At 35.9% G+C, this 22,044-nt stretch overlaps 1 protein-coding gene across 4 annotated transcripts; it reads left to right on the plus strand.

Moving 5' to 3' along the window:
- The first annotated feature begins 10,322 nt into the window (after window positions 1-10,322).
- LOC122581234 (ADP-ribosylation factor GTPase-activating protein AGD12-like) lies at window positions 10,323-20,867 on the plus strand. Of its 4 annotated transcripts, none has more exons than XM_043753409.1 (10): window positions 10,323-10,464; window positions 10,671-10,743; window positions 13,841-13,885; window positions 15,995-16,079; window positions 17,012-17,087; window positions 17,674-17,837; window positions 18,198-18,339; window positions 18,823-18,939; window positions 19,682-19,774; window positions 20,376-20,867. In XM_043753409.1, the coding sequence occupies exons 2-10, from the start codon at window positions 10,707-10,709 to the stop codon at window positions 20,655-20,657; spliced, it is 1,041 nt and encodes a 346-aa protein (XP_043609344.1). In that variant the 5' UTR covers window positions 10,323-10,464; window positions 10,671-10,706; the 3' UTR covers window positions 20,658-20,867. The 4 variants fall into 4 exon arrangements, with proteins under 4 accessions (XP_043609344.1, XP_043609343.1, XP_043609345.1 ...); XM_043753408.1 differs by having other exon boundaries at window positions 10,326-10,464; window positions 19,679-19,774; XM_043753410.1 differs by lacking the exon at window positions 13,841-13,885 and having other exon boundaries at window positions 10,328-10,464; window positions 19,679-19,774.
- The last annotated feature ends 1,177 nt before the right edge of the window (window positions 20,868-22,044 follow it).

The raw sequence follows: 22,044 nt of genomic DNA on the forward strand, positions 1-22,044 counted from the left end.
TGGGATTATCCTCTCTACAAAAATTTGTACAAGCAACCAAGAAATTTGGAGGAAAGAAAGAAAGAGGTTACAGTAGTGTAACTTCTGGTTACAAGCCACCCACTGAGACATTAATGGGTCAGGTTGGCCATTAATGAGCTGATGGTGCGTTTTTATTAAACTACCTAAGTTTTAAATTTATAATTCAAGGTTTTACCTAATCTATCTTAAAATGCAACTAAGAGCAGTGTGCTCTGTCTAGTAGTAGTATATTCTAAGTAAGTCTAGGTTCGTTCGCAGGGAAATTAAAGTAACCTAAAATTAAAATTACAGTTTTCTTTTGGGGGTTTCTTAGTTAACTAATTGCATATGAAATTGAAGACAATAATAAATGTAAAAACTGACATTCGTTTGGTTTTGATTGACATGCTTAAAAGTGGTTATAGTTGAAGTTGTTGAACGACTCTTTTCACATTCAGATTCTTGTTAGATTCACTTGAATTATTTAGCCTGACTGCCTTCGACTAGTCAGACACTTCAGTGAGTTCTTGTTAAGGTCGCTCGCTGAGCTTTAAAAACTGAGTCTGTAACTATGACTGAAATCTTTTATGCAAATCTTTGTTCTTGTTAAAGTTAAAAGACATTGATTACCCTAACCACCTGGATCCGGTTTCCGTTCGCCAGATCAGCTAGATTAACCTAATTAAACACATACTCGTTTGAATCAGTTATTAAATATCAATTAAATGTCCAGTTATAGATCAAATGATTTCACTAATTAAAGACCGGCCAATGTTTCGCAAACAGATTAAAATGACCCTGGAGCCGCAGATCCAATTCGACTCTACCAAATCAATAAAAATCAGTTTGTATATGAAAACTAATAATAATTCATATTCAAATAAATATGGATCTACGATTTAGCATAGAAACTGTTCAACAATCAACTATAATCAACAATCAAGTCATGTTTACATCACGTCCAAATGAATGTCTAGTAAATTAGCTACTCATAGGCTGAGTAGCCATGAACAATCTGATAAAACTAAATAACATAGAAATCTGGAGATAACGGAAAGAAAGAAAGAATGTAGAACCGGGTGATTCAAAATCACAAGGTTGGATTCTCAAGCGTCTGATGATGTTAGATCTGCTCCGGAGTGCCTGAGAGGTCCAAATTCTCGATCCCTAGCCATCACTTTTGACCTATGTGCTCTACTTATTTTTTTAGGGTTTATAATGGGGTATTTATAGGCAAAATACGAAAAACCCTAATTCTGTCGACCTAGCTCCAGCGACGCTGGTTGTGCATCTGAAGTGGACCAGCGACACTGGTGAGAGCCCAGCAGCGCTGGTGTGTTGCCTGAAGGGGACTAGCGGTGCTGGCTGTGTGCCAGCGGCGTTGGTCTGGTTCCTCTACGATTCCAGCAGCGGTGGTATGTATCCCAGCGGCGCTGGTTGCTCCATTTCGCACATGTTTCCTTGTTTCAGCTCCTATTCTTCATATGTGTATCTACCGAACTTCATCCATAATCTTCCTAAGCTCATTTCTACTCTCTCAACCAGTCATCTCTCAAATCAAACCTGTTCACAAACCTAATTCTATTAAGTACCTTAAAGTTCATACTAATGACTCATTTATACCTCAAAATCATGACAAACGAATGGTGAAAAAGTCATAAATAAATCACTCATCATGAGCCACCTATTATAACCAACCCGACCCATTAATGGCTTAGTGCGTGGCTTGTAACCAGAAGTTACACTACTGTAACCTCTTTCTTGCTTTACTCCAAGTTGGTCGGCTGCTTGTACAAATCTTTGTATCTAGGGATAGTCCCAGTTGGGTTCTTCACCAAGAAAGTAACCCGCTTGAGTGGTTTCGGGCACAATTTCTTCATACTGGTTACAAAACATACTATGTGAGCCATTATTCCCTGAGCAGTTACTACGCCTCTTGCTTCTCCTAGATTTCCCGTACTTTCTTCTCTTGATTTTTGTTACTAGATCACGATTTGCATCAAAACAAGGAGTATCAAAGGTTCCATTATTCTCATACCTCTCCTCATAATTTTCCTTTAAAACATGTGGTAAAGAGCATTCACCATTGTTATAGGATTGTGTAGGTGTAGGCTTCCAGTTTATAGAAGTATTATCAGGTTCAAATTCATCCTGAGAATATCCAGCTAAATAGTCTTCCTCTTGGGATTCCATACCCTGCATCAATTTCGCATTTTGGTAGAACACTGAGGGTTATGTTCCTTGCATCAGTTGAGACTGATAGGACGCAATAGAATTATCCTCACCTTGCACCAAGTTTTGGTTTTGCTAGGACGCTACAGATTCTTTATTAATACCACCACCATCTGCGTTGAGATGATGACGCAAAGCTATCATCTCATCTTCCCAATCATAATCTTGCCATAGCCTTTCACTTTGGAAAACTTCTTTTGCATCTTCATCTTCACTTTGGGTAATGCTTTAGTTATAATAGCTAGCCATTTTTCTTCCCTTACTCTGAAATATCTTCGTCTTCATCTTCAACATGACCAACACATATTATTTTTATTTCATCAGCATCATCTTCTGCCTAGCCTGTTGGGATTATGTCCTCTATGGATATTTCTGATCTTGGTGGTGACGAGTATTTTACCATGTAATCGTATTTTCCAGATGGTTCACCGAGGGTGTCCCAAACCTCCTTTTTCTTTTGTTTCACCTTTTGCTGTTGCTGCATTGATCTCTGTTAACTTTCATTTTCATACCTACGGATAATCTCAGGGGACATCCCATTATTAAGGAAATGTCTCCTTTCAGATTCTGTAAAAACAGCAGCAAATTCTTCTCGCTCCATGCCTTTATTGCTGTAGACAGGTTCTTCAACTGTTGGTGTTGTCTTATAGTTCGTGTATCTCAGAAAGATTGTTCCATCATTGTGGGTTCCAGTACTAACTCTTCTAGGCACTTTTGGTTGTAGAACCTTACGCTTCTTCAGGATCCACCTCTGGTCTTCTAGTTGAGTTGTTGTCCATCTATTTGCTGAAGAACATATCGCCCGTGAAATGTAAAAAACTTTATATTTTGAACACAGTGTGAAAGGATATATCTATATATATATATATATATATTGAGAATATTTAGGCTAAAGTTGTTAGTCAAATCCCAACCATTTAAGTAAATTTATGGGGTAAGTATCTCACGATATTCCATCTGATTTAACACATGTTGTTTCTGATGGACCTTTGAAAGGATGACCTGGGAAGTAACCATCGTTTTTTGAACTCTAATAAGATAGCCTATAAATAGCCTCTCCAATTAGACTGGGGAGGGAGGCTTGATGATATACCATATACGGAGCTTTATCTTCGTATAAAACCCTGGATACGAAGGACCCTTCGTAAGCAACGAAGGTATTGGCGCATCGTACCAAGCAGGCATATCCGTAGCCGAAGCTACGATGTACACCTCCGCAATTCCGGAGCTCTCGAGATAATCGCAAAATGAAGAACGGGTATACATAAATCCATTCCATGCTTATTTGATCTCCCAAAAAGGGAATGATATCAAACAAACCTATAAACTAGGACACGGATTGAGAGTCCTAGAATATATCTTCCATACTTGGAAGATATCACAAGAAGAGGAAGGGATTTACCATAATTCTCTTACCTTCCTCTCCAAGTTTTCTACCCTCTATATAAATAGAGCAGGTGTCATACGACCCACGATATAAAACTTTCATATATTCACCTTATAAAACCCTAACTATCAAAAATAAACCTCAAGCCTCACAAATAGGCTTAGATCGACACCATTAGGCGTAAAGCGGCCTACGGCCCTCTGACTAGAAGGGAATCGCCAATAAAACACCAGAAACCTCTCTCACACCTTCGGTTGAGCCATAGTGCGATTATTTGATCAAATAATATCTAATTACCATGTTTATCCGATTTACTTTCCTTAAAAGATAATACTTATTTGAATCGGATTGGTATAGATATTTAGTGAATATATTTATCTTTAGAAAGGATTTATGTTATGTAACACCCCAAGCTAGGCTCGAAATGCTACTGAAAAGATATAGCGTATGCATGGAATTATCTTAGAATAAGACTAGATGCATAAAAGGGATTTGGTGAATCCAAACATCAAATATAAAGTACAAAATGCACAAGGAGCAAGTAACCATCAAACGTTACAAAAGACTATCAAATGATGGCTATTGATCCTAAGCATAAAGTAAAGCAATGGGCGAATGAATCCTTGATCTACATATGTCCAAGCCCGAGTCCAACTTAAGCAACAATCAAAATTCACGTCCATGATTCGCCTGATTACTTGAAAATTGTACTAAACAAGGTCAACATTAGGTTGGTGAGTTCATAGTAATGGCTCACAAGGAACCATCGTCAAACAATCACAATATGAACAAGAGTAAGGCAAATAACAACTTACGAGACATCCATATAAAACTTATGAACGTAATTTGGGTTTGCTCAAGTACAACTTAACCTCAACCATAAGTATTCGTACAAGGAACTACACCAGATAGTTAGAGAACTGTAATAAATGAGCACAAGTAATAGTACACCAATTTAAAAAATCTTAAGTTTCCCACGACAACAATCAACAAAATCTCAATCACCAATATTCATCAAGTATAAAATATTTTGGAGTACGTCGTACCGAGTAATATCATCAAGTGTAAAACACTTGGAAGTACGTTGTGTAAAAACCATATCTCAAGTGTATAACACTTGGGTTTACGTAGTACAAATCATCAGGTAAGAATACTTGGGAGTATGTCGAACCAATCAATAAGTACATTCATAACCAAATCCATTCACAAGTCCTTAGTACCACAATCCAACCGAAACCACAATGCACATACATTTCATAGGACTTTACATTTAAGGAACCATTGATGCATATATATAGGGTCACTCGCAGCCTTCCCACCATATCTACAACTCATTAAATGTATCATCGTCTTCAATGTATGTACAACTATCCTAATCACAACACATAATCGAAATCAAAAACATAATCCAACAACAATAAGTAAAACCACCAAGCAAATCTATCAAGCACGTATACACTTTTCAGCCCGAATCTCAATTGAGTAGTGGACTACGTAACTTACCTTGGTTGGAAAAAGTAGTTAAAAGCGAGTTAAATGAGGTTATAAACGTTTAACTGCCGCCACCTATCCACAATCTATCATAATATACATTATATGAATCATTAATCAAGTGTGGAACCCTAATTAGGTTTTAAGTACGACTTGTGGCTTTAAAAGTCTCCCTAGACTTGACATGTTTGTTAGTGCGGTCAAGTAATAGCTTGGGAATGGATTTACTGTCGTCTAAAAGTTTCTTGCATCCAAAATCCATAATTAAGTTTAATATATATTGTAACATCCCGAACTTTTTATTTAACGGTTAACTTGAGTCGTTAAGTCAACACAATGTGTCCGTTAAGTCTCTAGGAGATTTAATGCTTAGATGTGTTTAATGTGTTATATGTGTGAGACTGTAATGCCTTAATGATTGATGTACTAATGTGTTTAAAGTATATTTATATGTCTTTAGAGGTGCTTGAAGTATTTGATGTGTTGTAAGTATTCCGTATAGGTGTTTTAAGCTAAATATGAGTCGTTTGGAAGCTTAGGGACTAGTTTTGACATAGGGTTAAACTCAAAAACGGGTTAAGGGTCTAATAACCTGTCATTAGGCTCATAAATACAGAGAAAATAAATTTCCTTTGAAGCCCTATCTGTCCCCTTGGTTCCATAGCATTCTATTGTTCGATTTCATCGTTATTTGGTTGAATCGAGAGTGTTTTGATCAAGTTTTTGCATCCTCCTTGTAATCTCCAGGTGTCTAAGGTATAATAACATTGATTTTATGTCTTTTCAATCCCATGATTCGTTATATAACTTATCTAGGTCATTGGAGGATTAATTGATGTCCAAAATGTGTGTTTTGTCGATTTGGTAACCTAAAACGGATATTATTGTGTTGCAAATCAATTGGATGTTAAGGGTTGTTTTCATGGCATCATTAGAGTCTTAAAGAGATGAATTTAAAGGGTTAAAAGTCGTTCATGGTGTTTGGGATCATTTGCAAGTTGTTTAGAAGGATTTCGAATTGATAAACAAAATAGGTTTTCTGATCGCACAGGATATGAGACTCATACAGCGGTATTAGACTCATATACTGATTGTGTCGATTTTTGTTTTACCACTGTTCGTCAATATGAGACTCATATACTGTTCATGGATAATTTATGTTTTTAGTTTTGTAAATATGAGACTCATATAGGGGTACGAGACTCATAAACTGGTAGGTTTTGATTTCCACTCCTCACTGTTTGCAAATATACGACTCATAGCTTTGTCATGAGATTCATAAAGTGTCTTTCAGACTTTTAATGTTTGAAACAAGTGTTTAAGTGTCTATAAGTATCCATATGACAAGTGTAGTCTCTATAAGTTAATTAGGCCTCGTTTATATTAGCTCATTAATCCTATACTCTTTATAAGTAGTCGAGAATACTTGCAAAGCTCAATAATTTACGTTATCATTTGTTGTGCTCTTCAACGAGGTAAGATACACAACTTTGACACGCTGAGGGTTTAACAAAAACATAGTTTTCATATAATAACTTCCCCTAATGATATTTTGGTTGCTTATGGATATTCGGGATTATACGGGAGGTGATATGGGCTATGTATATGCATATTGAAGCCTCAAATGCTACCCCAAAGATATGGGACGTTATGATATGATATGATATGAAATGTTTTGAGTTATTATGAAATACGTTATGTGATGAACTATGTTATGCAATGAAAGATGCATGATATGTAATGATATGCTATAAAATGTCTTGAGATGAACTGAAATGTGATATATGTTGATGATATGCGAAATGTGCATGATTACATGGCTTGTTCATCTAGTTCACTAGACTTATTAAGTTGCCAAGACACGTGCACGTTTAAGGGCCCAAACGTTAATGTGAATTGATGTGATGTGATATGTGCTAATGCTCGAGCTATTTTACAGAGATGAAAGTGTTAAGCTTAACCTGTACATGCCTTTTCTAGGGTTGTGCATTTGATGTGGTTGCTTGGGTGGCTCCTTGCAACGAGGTACAATGTGGAAAGTAATACGGGAGGTCTTACCAACCCCATCTGTCTTGTACATAGGGATTACTCAGGGATTGGCTTGCCATTCCTTAACGACATTGATGTACTACCGAATGGTCGTTCATTTAGTCAGGTGTGACTTATGTCTCACTTACAATGATGTATGTGTTATATGAGATGTAAAAGATGATTAGGCACATAGAGGGTGGTTCATCCTAATATGAGTATGTTGATGCTATGATTTGTTTAATGTGACTATATTTAACGACTCCAATGTACTTCTATAATGTTTTAAATGGACAAAGGCTTTATAAATTAAGTATTATCTTACTTAGTTAATTCGTTAGCTAACACTTGTTTCTTGAAATGTGTTGTTCCCTCAGGTTTAGCAAGCTTTGAGTGTTGATGAATAAAGAGCGAGGCATGAGTAGATTGCTTGAAGATGATCATAGTTTACCCATAGCGGTTGCTCCTTTAGACCTTTGAATTATGTTAAAATTTTTATGGATTGTTAAGACTTGTGATTGGTTGTTTTATGTTGGGCAACCGATAGATTTCCATTTAGACTTGTTTCAATGATATGGCAAGTAACACTATTTAATGAATAAACCAAACTGAATTTATTGATTTGGACTTTTAAATGTCTGTTCCGCTTTTTTTGACACCGTTAGGTGAATTTTTTTGGAAATCCTTACTTCTAAATGATGGGTGTTACATATATATATAAAGGGCTAATCATCCCTGCAGTCAACTGCAGGGACAGTGGCTGCTGTTACCATGAAAATCGGGGGGGATTTTGTATAATTTATAAACTAAAAGGGTTAAAACATAAATTGCTTTTAAATTTTCTTCTTTCTTGGCTGCTGTTTCCCTGCAGTCATCTGCAGGGATCATTTTCTCATATATAAATATAAATATATAAGTGAGGGTTTCATTTTAGGTTTCAAAGTACCCATCAGCTTTGGTCACGACTTATATCACTCATACGATAATGGAGAGGTAGAGGAAGGATCCAAATGAAAGCTACGTGAGACCCTAGGAGTACACAAGTGAAACGGGGAAACAAAACTGGAAGTTTAAGATAGGAGGCGGGGGGTACTGAACGGTGGACAACAACGTCTTACACGCTAACTCAAAAGGCACTAGCGTAACACACGATCAGAATGGGCGTCTTGCACGCTGGAGAAGGATGGCTCACTGTTTGGGACGATGGTCCTTGACGTTTGGGATGCTGGGCAAAGGAAGATGAGCGTACGGGACGGTTGGTTGGACCGTTTCATACGGTGGCTTGCAAAGAAGGTTTTCAACATCTGGACCAATGTTTCTTAGCGTAAAACAGAGAAGGTCACCATTTGGGTTAGAAATGGAACATCTAGGCCACCGTCTGGGACGGTGGCTTTGACGTCTGAGACGGTGGAGAGGGGCTGAACGTGTCGCAGTAGCCAAGCAAGACAAAACTGACCCATTTGCATTCAAATCCAAACATCTGACCTTAAATTGACTCGTGGTGATGAAAAACCGCTTTTGTGCATAGTTAAACAACATCATACGTAAACAAACATAACTCAACCTCATGACAATAATTTGAATCAACCATTACTTGTTTAATTTCGAAATTGACCACCAAAACCCTAATTAAAAACCCTAGTTTGACCTTGGAAGCTTGAACTAAATTTTGGAAGCTTTTGCAAGCGAAATAAGATGTAACCCACTTCAAAATTCGATCCATAACATCATTTCTATACTGAAAATCGGCTTTGACCCAATTCAGTGACCAAGAACCCTAATTTTGACCTACAAGTGTTTTTTACTCAATTTTTGACCAACATCACATGGGTTTGACTTACAAATATGATTACGAGCATCAAATGATAAATTCAAGACAATTTTAACTTACCAATTCGTCCACCAAAGCTAAATTCCGAAATTGACCCGATTAGAGAGATTTCTTGTGTTTGAAGAATCAAATTTGTGATATGTTGTTAAGATGATGATGTTGTTGATGATTTTTGCACTAATCCAACTTGAACACATTAAATGAGGTAGAAAATTTAGAGAGAGACTGAGAGTGTGTGTTCTTTAGTTCATGCAATAAGTAAGAGAGAGAGAGGGGGAGAGTGATGTAAGAATGAGTGGATGGGTGGAGATGTGGGTGTAAGAGTTGGAGGGATAAGGTTGGGTTATTCTAGATGGGTCATGGGTTAGGTCAATGGGTTTACCCGTTTTAGTTTACTAGTTTATTTAATCGATATCTCGCACCGTCAAGTATTGTATCATCAACAAAGTAATCAATCGATCCGTTAAGCATATCGTACATCATTATGTCTAAAAATGAACTCAATTACGTCGTTAATTAAATTCATTAGTCAAATTAAGCGTAAGGTCAAACGGTCAAAAGTCATGGATGTTACATTTTATCTCTTAACTATTTAATTAATTAAGCACCTCCGGGTCTTATTTATTCATAGGAGCGCTTCGTATAGGTGAGCTTCTTATAGTGATTCGAAAGAGTACATCATCAGTTGAAAGCGTTAAAAAAAATATAATTTTTTCACCTAGCACTCTTTAAAATATTTCATCAACACTACACTACCTCATCAACATTAATTATTTTTATCTTTTATATCTCATTTATCTTTTAAAATATATACTCATTAACCTTTACATCAATTATCTACACCACTCGATGTCGTCTCTACCACCAACAGTGCCCCCCACCACGGCACCACCACATCGTCACCCCACGGCCACTATCGTATTGCGCGGATACCGTGTTAGTTATCTATAATATCTAATAAAACAAACCACCCATTTTTTTTAAACTTTATGCCTATGCAAAACCAAAAACACTCTTCTCCTTTATTAACTAATTTAAACATATGCATCTAATATACCTATAATACCCTTATTGAAATAATTTACAGTATATATCCTCAACAATTAAAATAACCACAATACCACCTTTAATATCAATTACTTTTACATTAACCACCAACATCGCCCCCATCACCATCCCCATTTCCGTCCCCCTACCGCCCCCACAATCACCTCCGTTCTCATTACCCGTCGTCACTGCATTGTGCGGGCATAAATATAGTATACTCGTAATTAATTAGTTCCCATATTTTCTATCGATACAAATAATAAAATGTTCTTTATTCAAACTATTTGAAAGAACGACAACTATTCATTTCATTCATATATCATACACTTCTCTTCATTTTCATCATCATATCGTTCTTTCCTTCCAACTCACCAAAAAGAAGAGCATATTATTTGTCTAATTCAGTCAGCTAATCTAATAGAAAAACTTTTTTTTATATTTAATATTGGTATGATTCTACGATCCATTTGATTCCAGCTATGCTAACTTGGTTACAATCCATTAATTATTTGTTTGATTGCAACCTTTGGTTTGTTTTTGAGATCTCGATCTACTCTATCTATTTATGAAACAATCAACTTGTTATTATTTCAAAGTAAGTTTATACTCTGAATATACTACTTTGAGATTAGATTATATTTGATGTTTTTGTAGTAGAGAGAGTCGGGAGCTTTCGAGGCCATAAAAAGAATGAGTCAACCATCATCAACTGGAAAACCATCTTCTGGTATGTATGTATGATCATTTGTAATGCATCTATATTCTTAAAAGTTATTCATTTCCCTGTGTGTAAATATATATATATATATATACATGGTAGGGTTAATGTGAGAGAACCTGAGAACCACTAGTTTATTTCCATCTTTCTCCTTTTTGGTGGGGTCTTTAGTTTTTTAATTTTTGAATCTTTTTTTTGTTTTTTATTTTCTTCTAACAAAAATCCATTCCAAAAAAAAATAAAAAATTTAATTCTTTTTAAGAAAAACCATATGGGTTACGTGTTGAAAACGTATGGATATGGTACGGGCGTTGCCCTCATCCGTTCTAAAGGGGGTGTCACCGTGCATTGGGGAATGGTATGGATTTGATGGGCGGCGATCTAAGAGATGGTTGCGGTTTGATACAGTACGTGCGTAGCCCTTAACTCTTAGGACTAAGCCCTTAAAGATGTTCTTTTAGTGGTTCTCATGGTTCTCATCAACTTTTTTGTTCTCACTTGATCACTTCACTATATATATAAAAAAAGGGTAAATGCCTAGGAACCCCTTAGTCCTATGGAGGAATTTTTACTCTCAAGCTGGCGACCTTGCAACGCTGCCTGGCGGTGAAACCCCAGAAACCTTGGCTGGTTGAATATGCTTTTGCAGGGATTCGAACCTGGTGGTGTTCCCACCAAGTCGCTTTTTAGGGGGCAGGTGGCCACTGGCTGTAACCCAGATGGTTCTTCACTATATATATATATATATATATACATATATGGTGTAAATAGTCTCTAATACTTGGGGTAAATAGTCTCTAATACTTATGTTTACTTTTCTTTACTCTTGTACATAAGAAATGAGATTCAATCTTTTACTCCAAATTTATAAGCCGTTTCTTTCACTTGTATAACTATCTGGTTTCCTTCATCAATCCCCGAATAATATAATAAAAAAATATATTAAATCAATCATCTTCCTAGAAAGAAAAGAAGTAGGGGACTCTTAACGAATCACATGTAGAGATATTGATAACACACATAGAGTTAATGGTATTGCATAACTAATTGATTGAGCAGCAGCTCCTAGACCACCTAAAAAAGAATATTTATTATTGGAGCCATATCCTCACATAAGAAGGCCGACAAGGGCAATACTTGAAATTGCAATCCATAAAAAAACACCGATACCGGCTAGAACAAGACGATACCCAAAAGGAATTACTAAATAACTTAATAAAATTGCTATGACTGCAATAGATGGTCCAATACTAAATAAACGAATATCTCCTCTAGATGGAAGAAGGTTTTCTTTGAAAAGTAATTTTGTACCATCTGCTAGAGCTTGAAGAATTCCTAAAGGTCCTGCGTATTCAGGACCAATACGTTGTTGTATACCTGTTGATATTTCACTTTCTAACCAAACAATAACTAGTACACCTATTGGGATTCCTAATACAAGAGTAAAAATAGGGATAAGCATCCATATGATCCCATAGACTTCTTTTAAGGATTCCAATCTAGAAAAAGAATTGATAGGTTGTAATTCTGTTGTATCAATTATCATTTTAATGATCAACTTCTCCATAATAATATCTATACTACCTAGTTACGTCATAATATTAGCCAATTTCATTCTTTTAACTAACTGAGGAAGAATTTGCAAATTAATAAACCTCGGCGGGCGAATTTTATATCGCCAAGGGAAAACACCCTTATCTCCTATCAGAAAAATTCCCAATTCTCTTTTTGGTGCTTCGACTCTCGCATAAAGTTCTTGCTTCGACAATTCAAAAGTCGGAGAAGGTTTTTTACTAATGAATTGATAGTCAAACTCATACCAAACAGTATGTTTTACTTTATTAAGGCGGTGGATTTCTAAATTTTCATAGGGCCCTCCCGGAATTTGCCATTGGACTTCCCAATCAAACTCATCGTAACACTCGTAATGATCAACTTTACGAAGATCCCATTGTATTCCGGAAGCTCGTAGCATTGGTCCCGACAAACCCCAATTTATTGCTTCCTCTCCACCAATAATGCCTACTCCTTCAACTCGTTCTAAAAAAATGGGATTCCGTGTAATAAGCTTTTGATATTCAGCAATCCCTGTTAAAAAATAATCGCAAAAATCCAAACATTTTTCTATCTATCCATGGGGTAAATCAACAGCAACTCCACCAATACGAAAATAATTGTGCATCATTCGCATACCGGTGGCAGCTTCGAATAGGTCATAAATCAATTCTCTTTCTCGAAAAATATAGGAGAAGGGGGTCTGTACCCCAATATCTGCCATAAAATGGGAAGATATACGACTTAACTCCAACATAATGACTCTGATATAACTAGCCCTTTTAGGGACTTGAATATTGCCCAATTGCTCTGGCGCATTTACAGTTATTGCTTCTGTGAACATAGTAGCTAATAAGCTAAATAATCCCAACGTGTTACATAAGGCAAATATTGTATAATTGTTTGATTTTCTGAAATTGTTTCCATACCTCTGTGTAAATAACCCGATATGGGTTCATAGTCAATAACATCTTCACCATCTAGAGTAACAATGAGTCGAAGAACACCATGCATTGATGGGTGGTGAGGTCCCATATTGACTATGATGAGGTCTTTTCTTGTAGCCGGTACAATCATAGGTTTTTCTTGATTCATTCTTCCATGAATTGCTGAAAGCGAAAAGAAGTTCATCAAACTCAAACTATCTCTTCAAATTAACGAGTTTTTCTCTCGAATATTCAACTGCCCTATTAATTCTTTATAACGTGCTCTATTTTTTTTTTTTTTGACAAATAAGCCAGTAGCCGTTGACGTTTTCCCAGAATTTTCCGTAGACCTATCTGAGATAAATAATCTTTTTTGTGCAATTCTAAATGTGAAGTAAGTCTTCGTATCTTGTTGGTGAAACTTACTACTTGAAATTCAACAGATCCACTGTTTTCTTTGTTTCTTCTTGTTCTTGCAAAATAATTGAAATAAATGAATTTTTTACCATAAAAGAATTTCACACCCCCCCTTGTTACAAATATTTATTTTATGGATCGGTAATAATAATGTCAGAAATGTTAATGTAGTATACACAATAATCATAGTTAAATTATTTATTTTGCAGGGATTCGAACCTGGGTGGTGTTCCCACCAAGTCGCTTTTTAAGGGGTCAGGTGGCCACTGGGCTGTAACCCAGATGGTTCTTCACTATATATATATATATATAATATATATATAATATATATATACATATGGGGGGAGGAAAGGTTATTTAAGAACCCACAAATAAAAAAGAACTCAAGAACCATTCTGGACCACACATTCTTTCTCCCTTTCTCTCTTTTCAAATAAATAATAAAATTCACTCAAATCATTTAAAATGCTTTATCTCACAAACCATAAATCGTTAGACGAAACAAAAAGCATGGGTAGTCTTAAAATTTCGTCCTCTTTCATTAGAGATCCAATTCGATATAATTTTGACGACTTTTTAATTTACGTTTTTTTTCCTCTTGTACTTGTGTACCTACATGTGTAGGATCATTGTTTGATGTACACAACAATGAAGGTTATGGGTGGAGCCCGTCAATCTATAGCGGGGCCATGGTGGCCAAGGGCGGAGCCCGTCAGTCCATGGCGGAGCCATAGCGGCTAAAGGCGGAGCCCGTTAGGTAGATCTCCTATCACTGGTTACCCCCTATGACCTATCACCCTCTATGACCTATCACACTATGACCTATCACCCCCACCAGCTTTGGTTTATGAATATCCTTAAGGGCGAAGCCCGCTCCGAATCATAATTTTTGTTCAACCTACACATGTGTAAGTTATGTGTAAGTATAAAAAATAAAACGAAAATTAAAAAGTCGTCAAAAGTATATCGAATTGAATATCTAATGAAAGAGGACGAAATTTTACGACCACCCATGTTTTTTGTTTCGTCTAACGATTTACGGTTTGTGAGATAAAGCATTTGAATGATTTTGGTGAATTTTATTATTTAATTGAAGAGAGAGAGAGAGAAAGATTTGTAGTCCAGAATGGTTCTTGAGTTCTTTTTTTTTTTTAATGATTTCTCAAAATAACTCAACCCTATACGGGGGATGGTTATATAAGGCTCACATAATTTGTTTAATCCATAAAATTTATGGGGGCCCAATCATTTATTCATTAAATATAATTGTAGAAAATCTGAGGGGTTATACACCTAAGATTAGGTGCGGGACAACCTTATATTGACTTTTTCCTATATATATAGGGGTTGTTATTGTAAAACAAGTATTAAAGTAAAACAAGTATATATATTGATGCACGAAGATTCACGAAGCACAAGTATATATATTGATGCACGATGATTTTCATGATGCAGGCTTATTTCCTGTGAAAAGAAACCTATTTTTTTTTATTTGTTTTACTTCAATGTTTTTTTTTTTTTTACCTAGAACCTATATATAGAAGATAGATAGATAGGATTGGGTTAGTTTGTAAACACCCCTTCCAAAAAGAAAACGACAACAATTCTCAGCCACACATTTCCCCTTCCTCACGTCCCCTCCTCTTCTTCCCCCACTGCCGACACCATCCCCACCACCGTTCTACCGCCGCCAACACCACTACCGCCCAAACCACCAGCATCACCGTGCCGTTGTCATTCTTTATGATATGATACGGGCGTAGCCCTTAGCGGAACGAGTGTAGAGGATCCCTCTAGGAAATTTACAAAGGGATGGAGGCTGAACGGATATTGGAATGGTTTGGATTTTATGGGCGACAATCTATATATGGTGCTGGCTGCCATGGTGATGGAGTGGCGAGGAAGAAGGCTGGCAGTGTTGGTGGTTGCGTAGGCATTCGTTGGTAGCGGCGGCAGGAGAAGAAGAAGAGGTGGAGATAGGATGGGGGAATGTGTGACTGGGAATTGTTCTTGCTGTCATTTGAGAAGGGTGTGCTTTCCGCTGTATGCTCGTTTGTTTTTAACTACTTGCCTTCAGACAGCCGCCAGTTAGTTATCTTATTTCGTATAATGGAGTTTTTCCTCTTGAGCAAAGATCTGGGTGTTCTCAAACTAACTTTCTCTTATATATATAACCACTACAGTTAATAACACATAAGGGTAGCAATGTAGCATATGTGAATGGTACTTGTGAACAAAATTATCGGGGCAGTCCACAGTCCTCCCAAGTCCCAACTACTATTATAGTGGATCTGCCCTTGTATATATATATCCTTTCCTTGAATGAATATTGTTGATTAATTGCTGAACCCACCTTTTTGTAGGTAACAACACAAGATTGAAACACCTATTGCAGCAACCTGATAATCGAACTTGTGCTGATTGTGGTGCACCTGACCCTAAGTGGGCGTAAGTTTTTAATTTCTTTTAAAAACTATTCTACACTTCTGATTTACACTATTTTTACATGTCTTTTTGACAATTATTGGTCAGGCATATATGCCAAATGCTTCTACCATGACGTCTGACAATGTCTCCACTTGGTATATGGGTCTTGTGCAAGTTATATAACTCCGAGGCCTTAAAAGTAAAGGCTCGGTTTTGTTTCTTACTAAATTTGGATGCCGCAAAAGTCTAGAGACATGTGCAATTGCCATCTTGTAGAAAGAATGGCCGTGCGTTTGGAACTTAGTTTTTAAGCAACAGTCACTAATACTGCTTTTCTGGATATTGGAAAAATATTCTTGTATATGAATTTTTATTAAAATACTTATGGTAAGGTTCCTGAAACAATTAGCGGCTGTTTGGTTCTTAGAATTTATGGGAATTTGGTGGAATGAAATTTGCATCTTCTTCCACCAGATTTCCGTAAATTTCGGGAACCAAATGGATATAGTTACCTATTGTAGCAAGTTATGGATGCATGAAATATGCTCTCCAACTTTACAAGGAGTGCCTTATGCATATGATTGTGTGTGTATATGTATGTATGTTATCATATATGCAAATATGCATGTTGATGTGTTTATGTTTTGTATCTGCGTAGTCAGAAACAATACCATCGAATAACCTGTGTATTCAGATAATTACAAAACAAAAGCGTACAAGGTCTTTGTGGATGACTTAACTAATTTTAAGATATAAACTAAGCCATAGACTAAATCGCGCTAATCATCATATCTATTACCCATATGATTTTTCGATAAAGAGACCAGGCAACTCACTTCCATCTTAACATGGCGAGTTCTAATCATTATATCCTCTGACTTTTCTTAAGTTAAATTAGTTTGCTGCATTTGTTCGTGTATAATAAAATGAATAATTTTCATTTTGGATTTCAGATCATCCAACATTGGAGTGTTTATCTGCTTAAAGTGTTGTGGGGTGCACCGAAGTCTCGGTGTTCATATTTCGAAGGTACCTCCCTGCCTAAAATAGCATTTGACATTAGCTGGAAATACATTTCAAAAGTGCATAATAATCTTTGAATACTGTCCTGCTTTTATTGATTGTTAGTTTCATCTTCTATGTAGTCTTATCACTACTTCATTTATATCCTTGACAATAAATAATCAATCTCGATACTTGATTATATACCAAAAAATTAAAATAAATATGGGTCCATCTAGTTTAATTATAAAAATAATGGACAAAAGGTGTGTTTGCGGGTCAAGCCAACACAACCGGCCGTCCCCTGATTTTGACCGTAACAAAATGTTTGGAAAGGCAATTTAGATACAGCTACACAAGTTTTACACATATCTACAAGTTGTCCATCATGGGAGTAGAACCCACCCACAACCTACTAGTTAATGGGCCATCACACATGACAATTTGGCCCATTAGGCATAAATAGCTATATCTTTGCTTGTACCACATAGGAACTGTTTACAATGGTAAACACGTAGCATCCCCAACATCAGAAGTCCTGAACATACACTTGCGTCTTTATTCTTTTGATTTTTGATTGAACAGCTGATTGATCTTAAGCTGAATTGTACAGGTCTTATCAGTGACATTGGATGCATGGACTGATAACGAAATTGATGCAATGATTGACGTAGGAGGAAATGCATCTGCAAATTCAATATATGAAGCATATATTCCTAAAGGGATTTCCAAGCCTGGGCCAAATGTTAATCAAGACCAGCGTTCAAATTTTATCAGGTGAATGATCATGCCATGCCAACTTATTATACCCTTTTCTTTATATGTTCAGTATTTGCATAATTATCCTCAAACTCATTAAACATGAGTTCCCGACTATACTCTTGATCAACGGCAACGTTTTACGTCATTTATCTCATGCACGTGGCTGAGCCATGAACCTTTGACGTTCTCTAGTCTCTAGAAGAGGTCTATGATTTGATTTTTTTCTAGTTTCAACTCCTTGTGTGGCATTGCTTTTCAAATAACAAATAAGAATTTTTACATTATGGTGTTTCAGTTAGATGTTCCTGGTGCACTCAAATTAGTCACTAAGTGGAAACTTAACAAATGCACCTTTTTTTTTTTTTTTTGCATAAGGTCAAAGTATGAGCTTCAAGATTTCTTGAAACCTAGTTTGAGGATCTTATCAAGTAATTCTAGCTCTCTGATATCAAGTTTGTCCAGAAAGAATATTGACAGTAGTCCGAGTAGAAAGATTGCCAACAGTATTCCAAGTACTGTAAGTTTATTTGAGAAATATGTCATAATTTGATTCAGTATCGCTTTTACTAGAGATGGTAGGTATATAGGGTCCGTTGGGTAACAAGTTAAAAATGGGTAGTTTTCGGTATGGGTCACAAGGGCAAGGTTTGGACGGCTGACATGTACTTTTTTGTCACCTCTTTCAATAAATTTATACATATAATTTGGAATATTACTAAAAAATTACTAATTACAGTTATTATCTAGTTTTTTGAATTAAACGGTTTATGAGGTTTTATTTATATATTTTGAATACATGTTGGGTGTTTTTTGAGCCGTTTGACCAATTAAAAGATTTATTTTCAGAAGTCATCCATTGATTTATTAGAGCCCAGATAATCCTTGTTGACTCGTTATCCATAATTGGTCAATGTCCCCACTTCTAGGCTTCTAGCTCTTGTGATCTTTTGGATGGTTTAGGCAAATTGATTTGTCCATCTGATTATGAAACTTGCTACAGAAAGGCATGGTCGAATTTATCGGTGTCTTAAAAATCACAGTGGTAAAAGGCACCAATCTTGCTGTTCGTGACATGCTATCTAGTGATCCCTATGTTATCCTTACACTAGGTCAACAGGTCAGTACCTTCACTTTTATCAAAAAGAGTAAAAGATTATGTATGTGGAGGCCACCAAAGTATTTAACTATTCTCATTAACGCCACCCATTTGTTTGCGTTATCATACCTGGTACGTATCTGTCATTTATACCAATTTCGACCAAAATGGTAACTAGTTAAAATAACTTCGATGCAATGCAAGTATAGTATTTTCATTGCTTTGCACTTGTAGTTTTGCAAAGGAAAGAATCAAAGATCATTCTTAACATCAAGTCTACAAGTATCTTGTGATATAAATATAGAACAAGGCAAAGTGTGATTAGTTGGGAAGATTGGTGTGACTTTAATGTAACATAGGAAGTATTATTATTATTGCTTTGCCCTTTTGATTTTGCGGGGAGTTTGTAAATAAAAGTTACCTTTCAAAAAAAAAAAAAAGAAGAAGAAATCTAATGAAAATAATGTTAAATTTTCAAAATTTAAAAGTGTAGTTGATATGGGTTTATATTTTGCTTTTTGGTTTGGGTTGTTTTTTGGTCAAAGTTGGTATAAATGACACAAATACATCCTTGGGTTGACCTGTATGATAACTCTAATAGATAGGTCATAGGTGCCCATATTTCAAAATATACCTGGGGTCCTCCGCATTCATTTTTAAAAACCTTTGTTGCTGTGAACATTAACTATAATGCTTTAACTTTCTCTGTTCTTTATTTATTTATTTATTTATTTATTTATTTTGTGTGTAATGGCATTAGAAGGCCCAAACGAAAGTACAAAATAGCAACTTGAATCCAGTTTGGAACGAGGAGCTTATGCTTTCCGTTCCTGAGAATTATAAGCCTGTTAAACTGGTGAGATTTTCTTAACTTGTTCTACTTTCAATTTGGTGCATGCCCTTGAATAATTATGTATATGATTACCAGATATACTTATACCACTTTTCTTTTTTTTTTTGAACATTACTTATACCACTTTTACTTCAAAAAGTATAGTTAGTTCAACTTTGATTACAATGATTTTGGAGGTTTTATGCCTAAAAACTCGGGAAACTTTCAACCCATTTGACGTATGTACTTTTTGCCCTTTCCAAAAAAAAATCTAGCATCTTTTGTTCTGAAGACTGCCAAATATTGACATTCTTGGCTTGTTTCTGTTAATGATCACTAACATAATGCTCTGACAAATTCCGATCATCTAGTGTGATAATATTGGGAGTTTTTAGATACCAGTATGAACTCCGTTGTCTAGTTATCTTGGATAATTACATGTTTATCCATGCCTAACAAAGAGATTTGCTACTTATACTATAATAACCACATGATTCATTACAAAACAGAAATTTGCCAGGATAATCTTTCCCATTCCGAACAACCCCTTTGATCAGCTACTGACTTTTCCTCCATATAGCTCACATTTTCAACTTTCTTAATAGTATGGGTTTTTATGGTGCAGCAAGTATTTGATCATGATACGTTTTCAGCTGATGACATAATGGGGGAAGTAGAAATCGATATTCAGCCGTTAATAACCTCTGCAATGGCATTTGGGGATGCTGGTATATTGGGCAATATGCAGATAGGGAAATGGTTAAAGTCACATGACAATGCATTATTAGAAGATAGTATTGTGAACATCATCGACGGTAAAGTGACCCAAGAGGTTAGACTTAAACTCCAAAATGTCGAATCTGGAGAAATCGAATTACGAATAGAGTGGGTGCCCCTTGGACAGTAACTATGCATAACTTACAAGAGAAACCTTTTGTAAGTAACATGTTTCATACTTAATAGTCGGTACTTAATTACTCTCTTTGATTTATTTTTCAGAAATAAGAAAGTTAAATACGAGTTCATTGTTGTAAGTATGTTATGACTAATTTACATTGTATCTAAACATTAAAGTTTAAATTTAAAAAGCTATTCGTGTCACGGTTTGAAATCAAAAGTATATGAACTTTATATTTGCAGAATCCTTGTTTTGGTTTGTGATTTCCCAAGCTGTAATAGTTTTAAAGAAAGTATACGTAGAAATAGAAATGAATCTTTTATGAAATGACTTATCATAAAGTAATGTCTTGCACATCATAATCATTGTTTTAAACACAACATCATGATGTTTTTTTTTTTTTTTTTTTCTTTCTTTCTTTTGGTAAATGATTTCTTTCTTTTGGTAAATGATGAATTTTATAACAAAACCCAAACCATATACATACAAGTAATGTGTCTGGTTGTCACATTATTTCACACATACGACACACCATAAGTGTGCGGAACAATAAAACAAAAACTTGCACTAATGGCCTACTAGAAAGCTAGATACATGTAAAAAAATATTAGACATAAAAAACAAAACTTGCACTAATGGCATAAAAGAAAGCTAGATACATGTAAGTATTAGACATAAAAAACAAAACCTGCACTAATGGCATAAAAGAAAACTAGATACATGTAAGAAAAATACTAGAGACATAAAAAACACTAAAATCAGGTTCACCATTTATAGCACGTCATTAACCGACTGAGAAGGCAACTTCCACAGATCCATCAAGTGCCTACTACCTAGTCTTGACGGATTGTTTAAACTTTAGCGACACTAGTTTAAGTCTAATAGTGTAGATCACGACCTCTTTGAGTTGATTAGGGGTCCGTTCCTTATTGGAGAACACGCGATTATAACATTCCTGTCAAATGAAATAGGACGTAGCCACTACTAACAGCTTTCCAATAACACCCGGGCTGAGTTACCAGCAGACAATGGTGTCAACCAATCTATGATATCGCACCATCTAGCTGGAATATGGTCCATCAGGGATAGATGTCTAACAACATACGAGATGTCTAACATGATACCATACTTGTAAAGAATAAGAACATTCAAATAAAATATGGTTACGTTAATCGGGTCTCCTTTTACATAGAGAACAACATTGAAGGTTTAAGTTCACAGGACCACCAACATCCCATGGTTTTAGATTATTTTGGGTCTTCAACATTGAAGGTGTACAAAAAAACCGGGTTGGAACCCGAACCCGAAACTGGTCAACAACCGGGTTTGACCCAAACTGGTTCGGATTTGACCAAACCTGGCGGTTACAAACTGGTTTGGGTTTTCGGTTTATATT

Source organism: Erigeron canadensis, chromosome 9 (assembly GCF_010389155.1).
Source record: "Erigeron canadensis isolate Cc75 chromosome 9, C_canadensis_v1, whole genome shotgun sequence".
NCBI lineage: Eukaryota > Viridiplantae > Streptophyta > Magnoliopsida > Asterales > Asteraceae > Erigeron > Erigeron canadensis.

Bases quoted from the DNA above. Each gene is read 5' to 3' on its own strand.
- LOC122581234 (XM_043753408.1), top strand. From the start codon at position 10,707: ATGAGTCAACCATCATCAACTGGAAAACCATCTTCTG. The intron at 17,838-18,197 runs GTGAATGATCAT...TTTTTGCATAAG, and splicing joins CAGCGTTCAAATTTTATCAG to GTCAAAGTATGAGCTTCAAG. The intron at 18,340-18,822 runs GTAAGTTTATTT...AACTTGCTACAG, and splicing joins CCAACAGTATTCCAAGTACT to AAAGGCATGGTCGAATTTAT.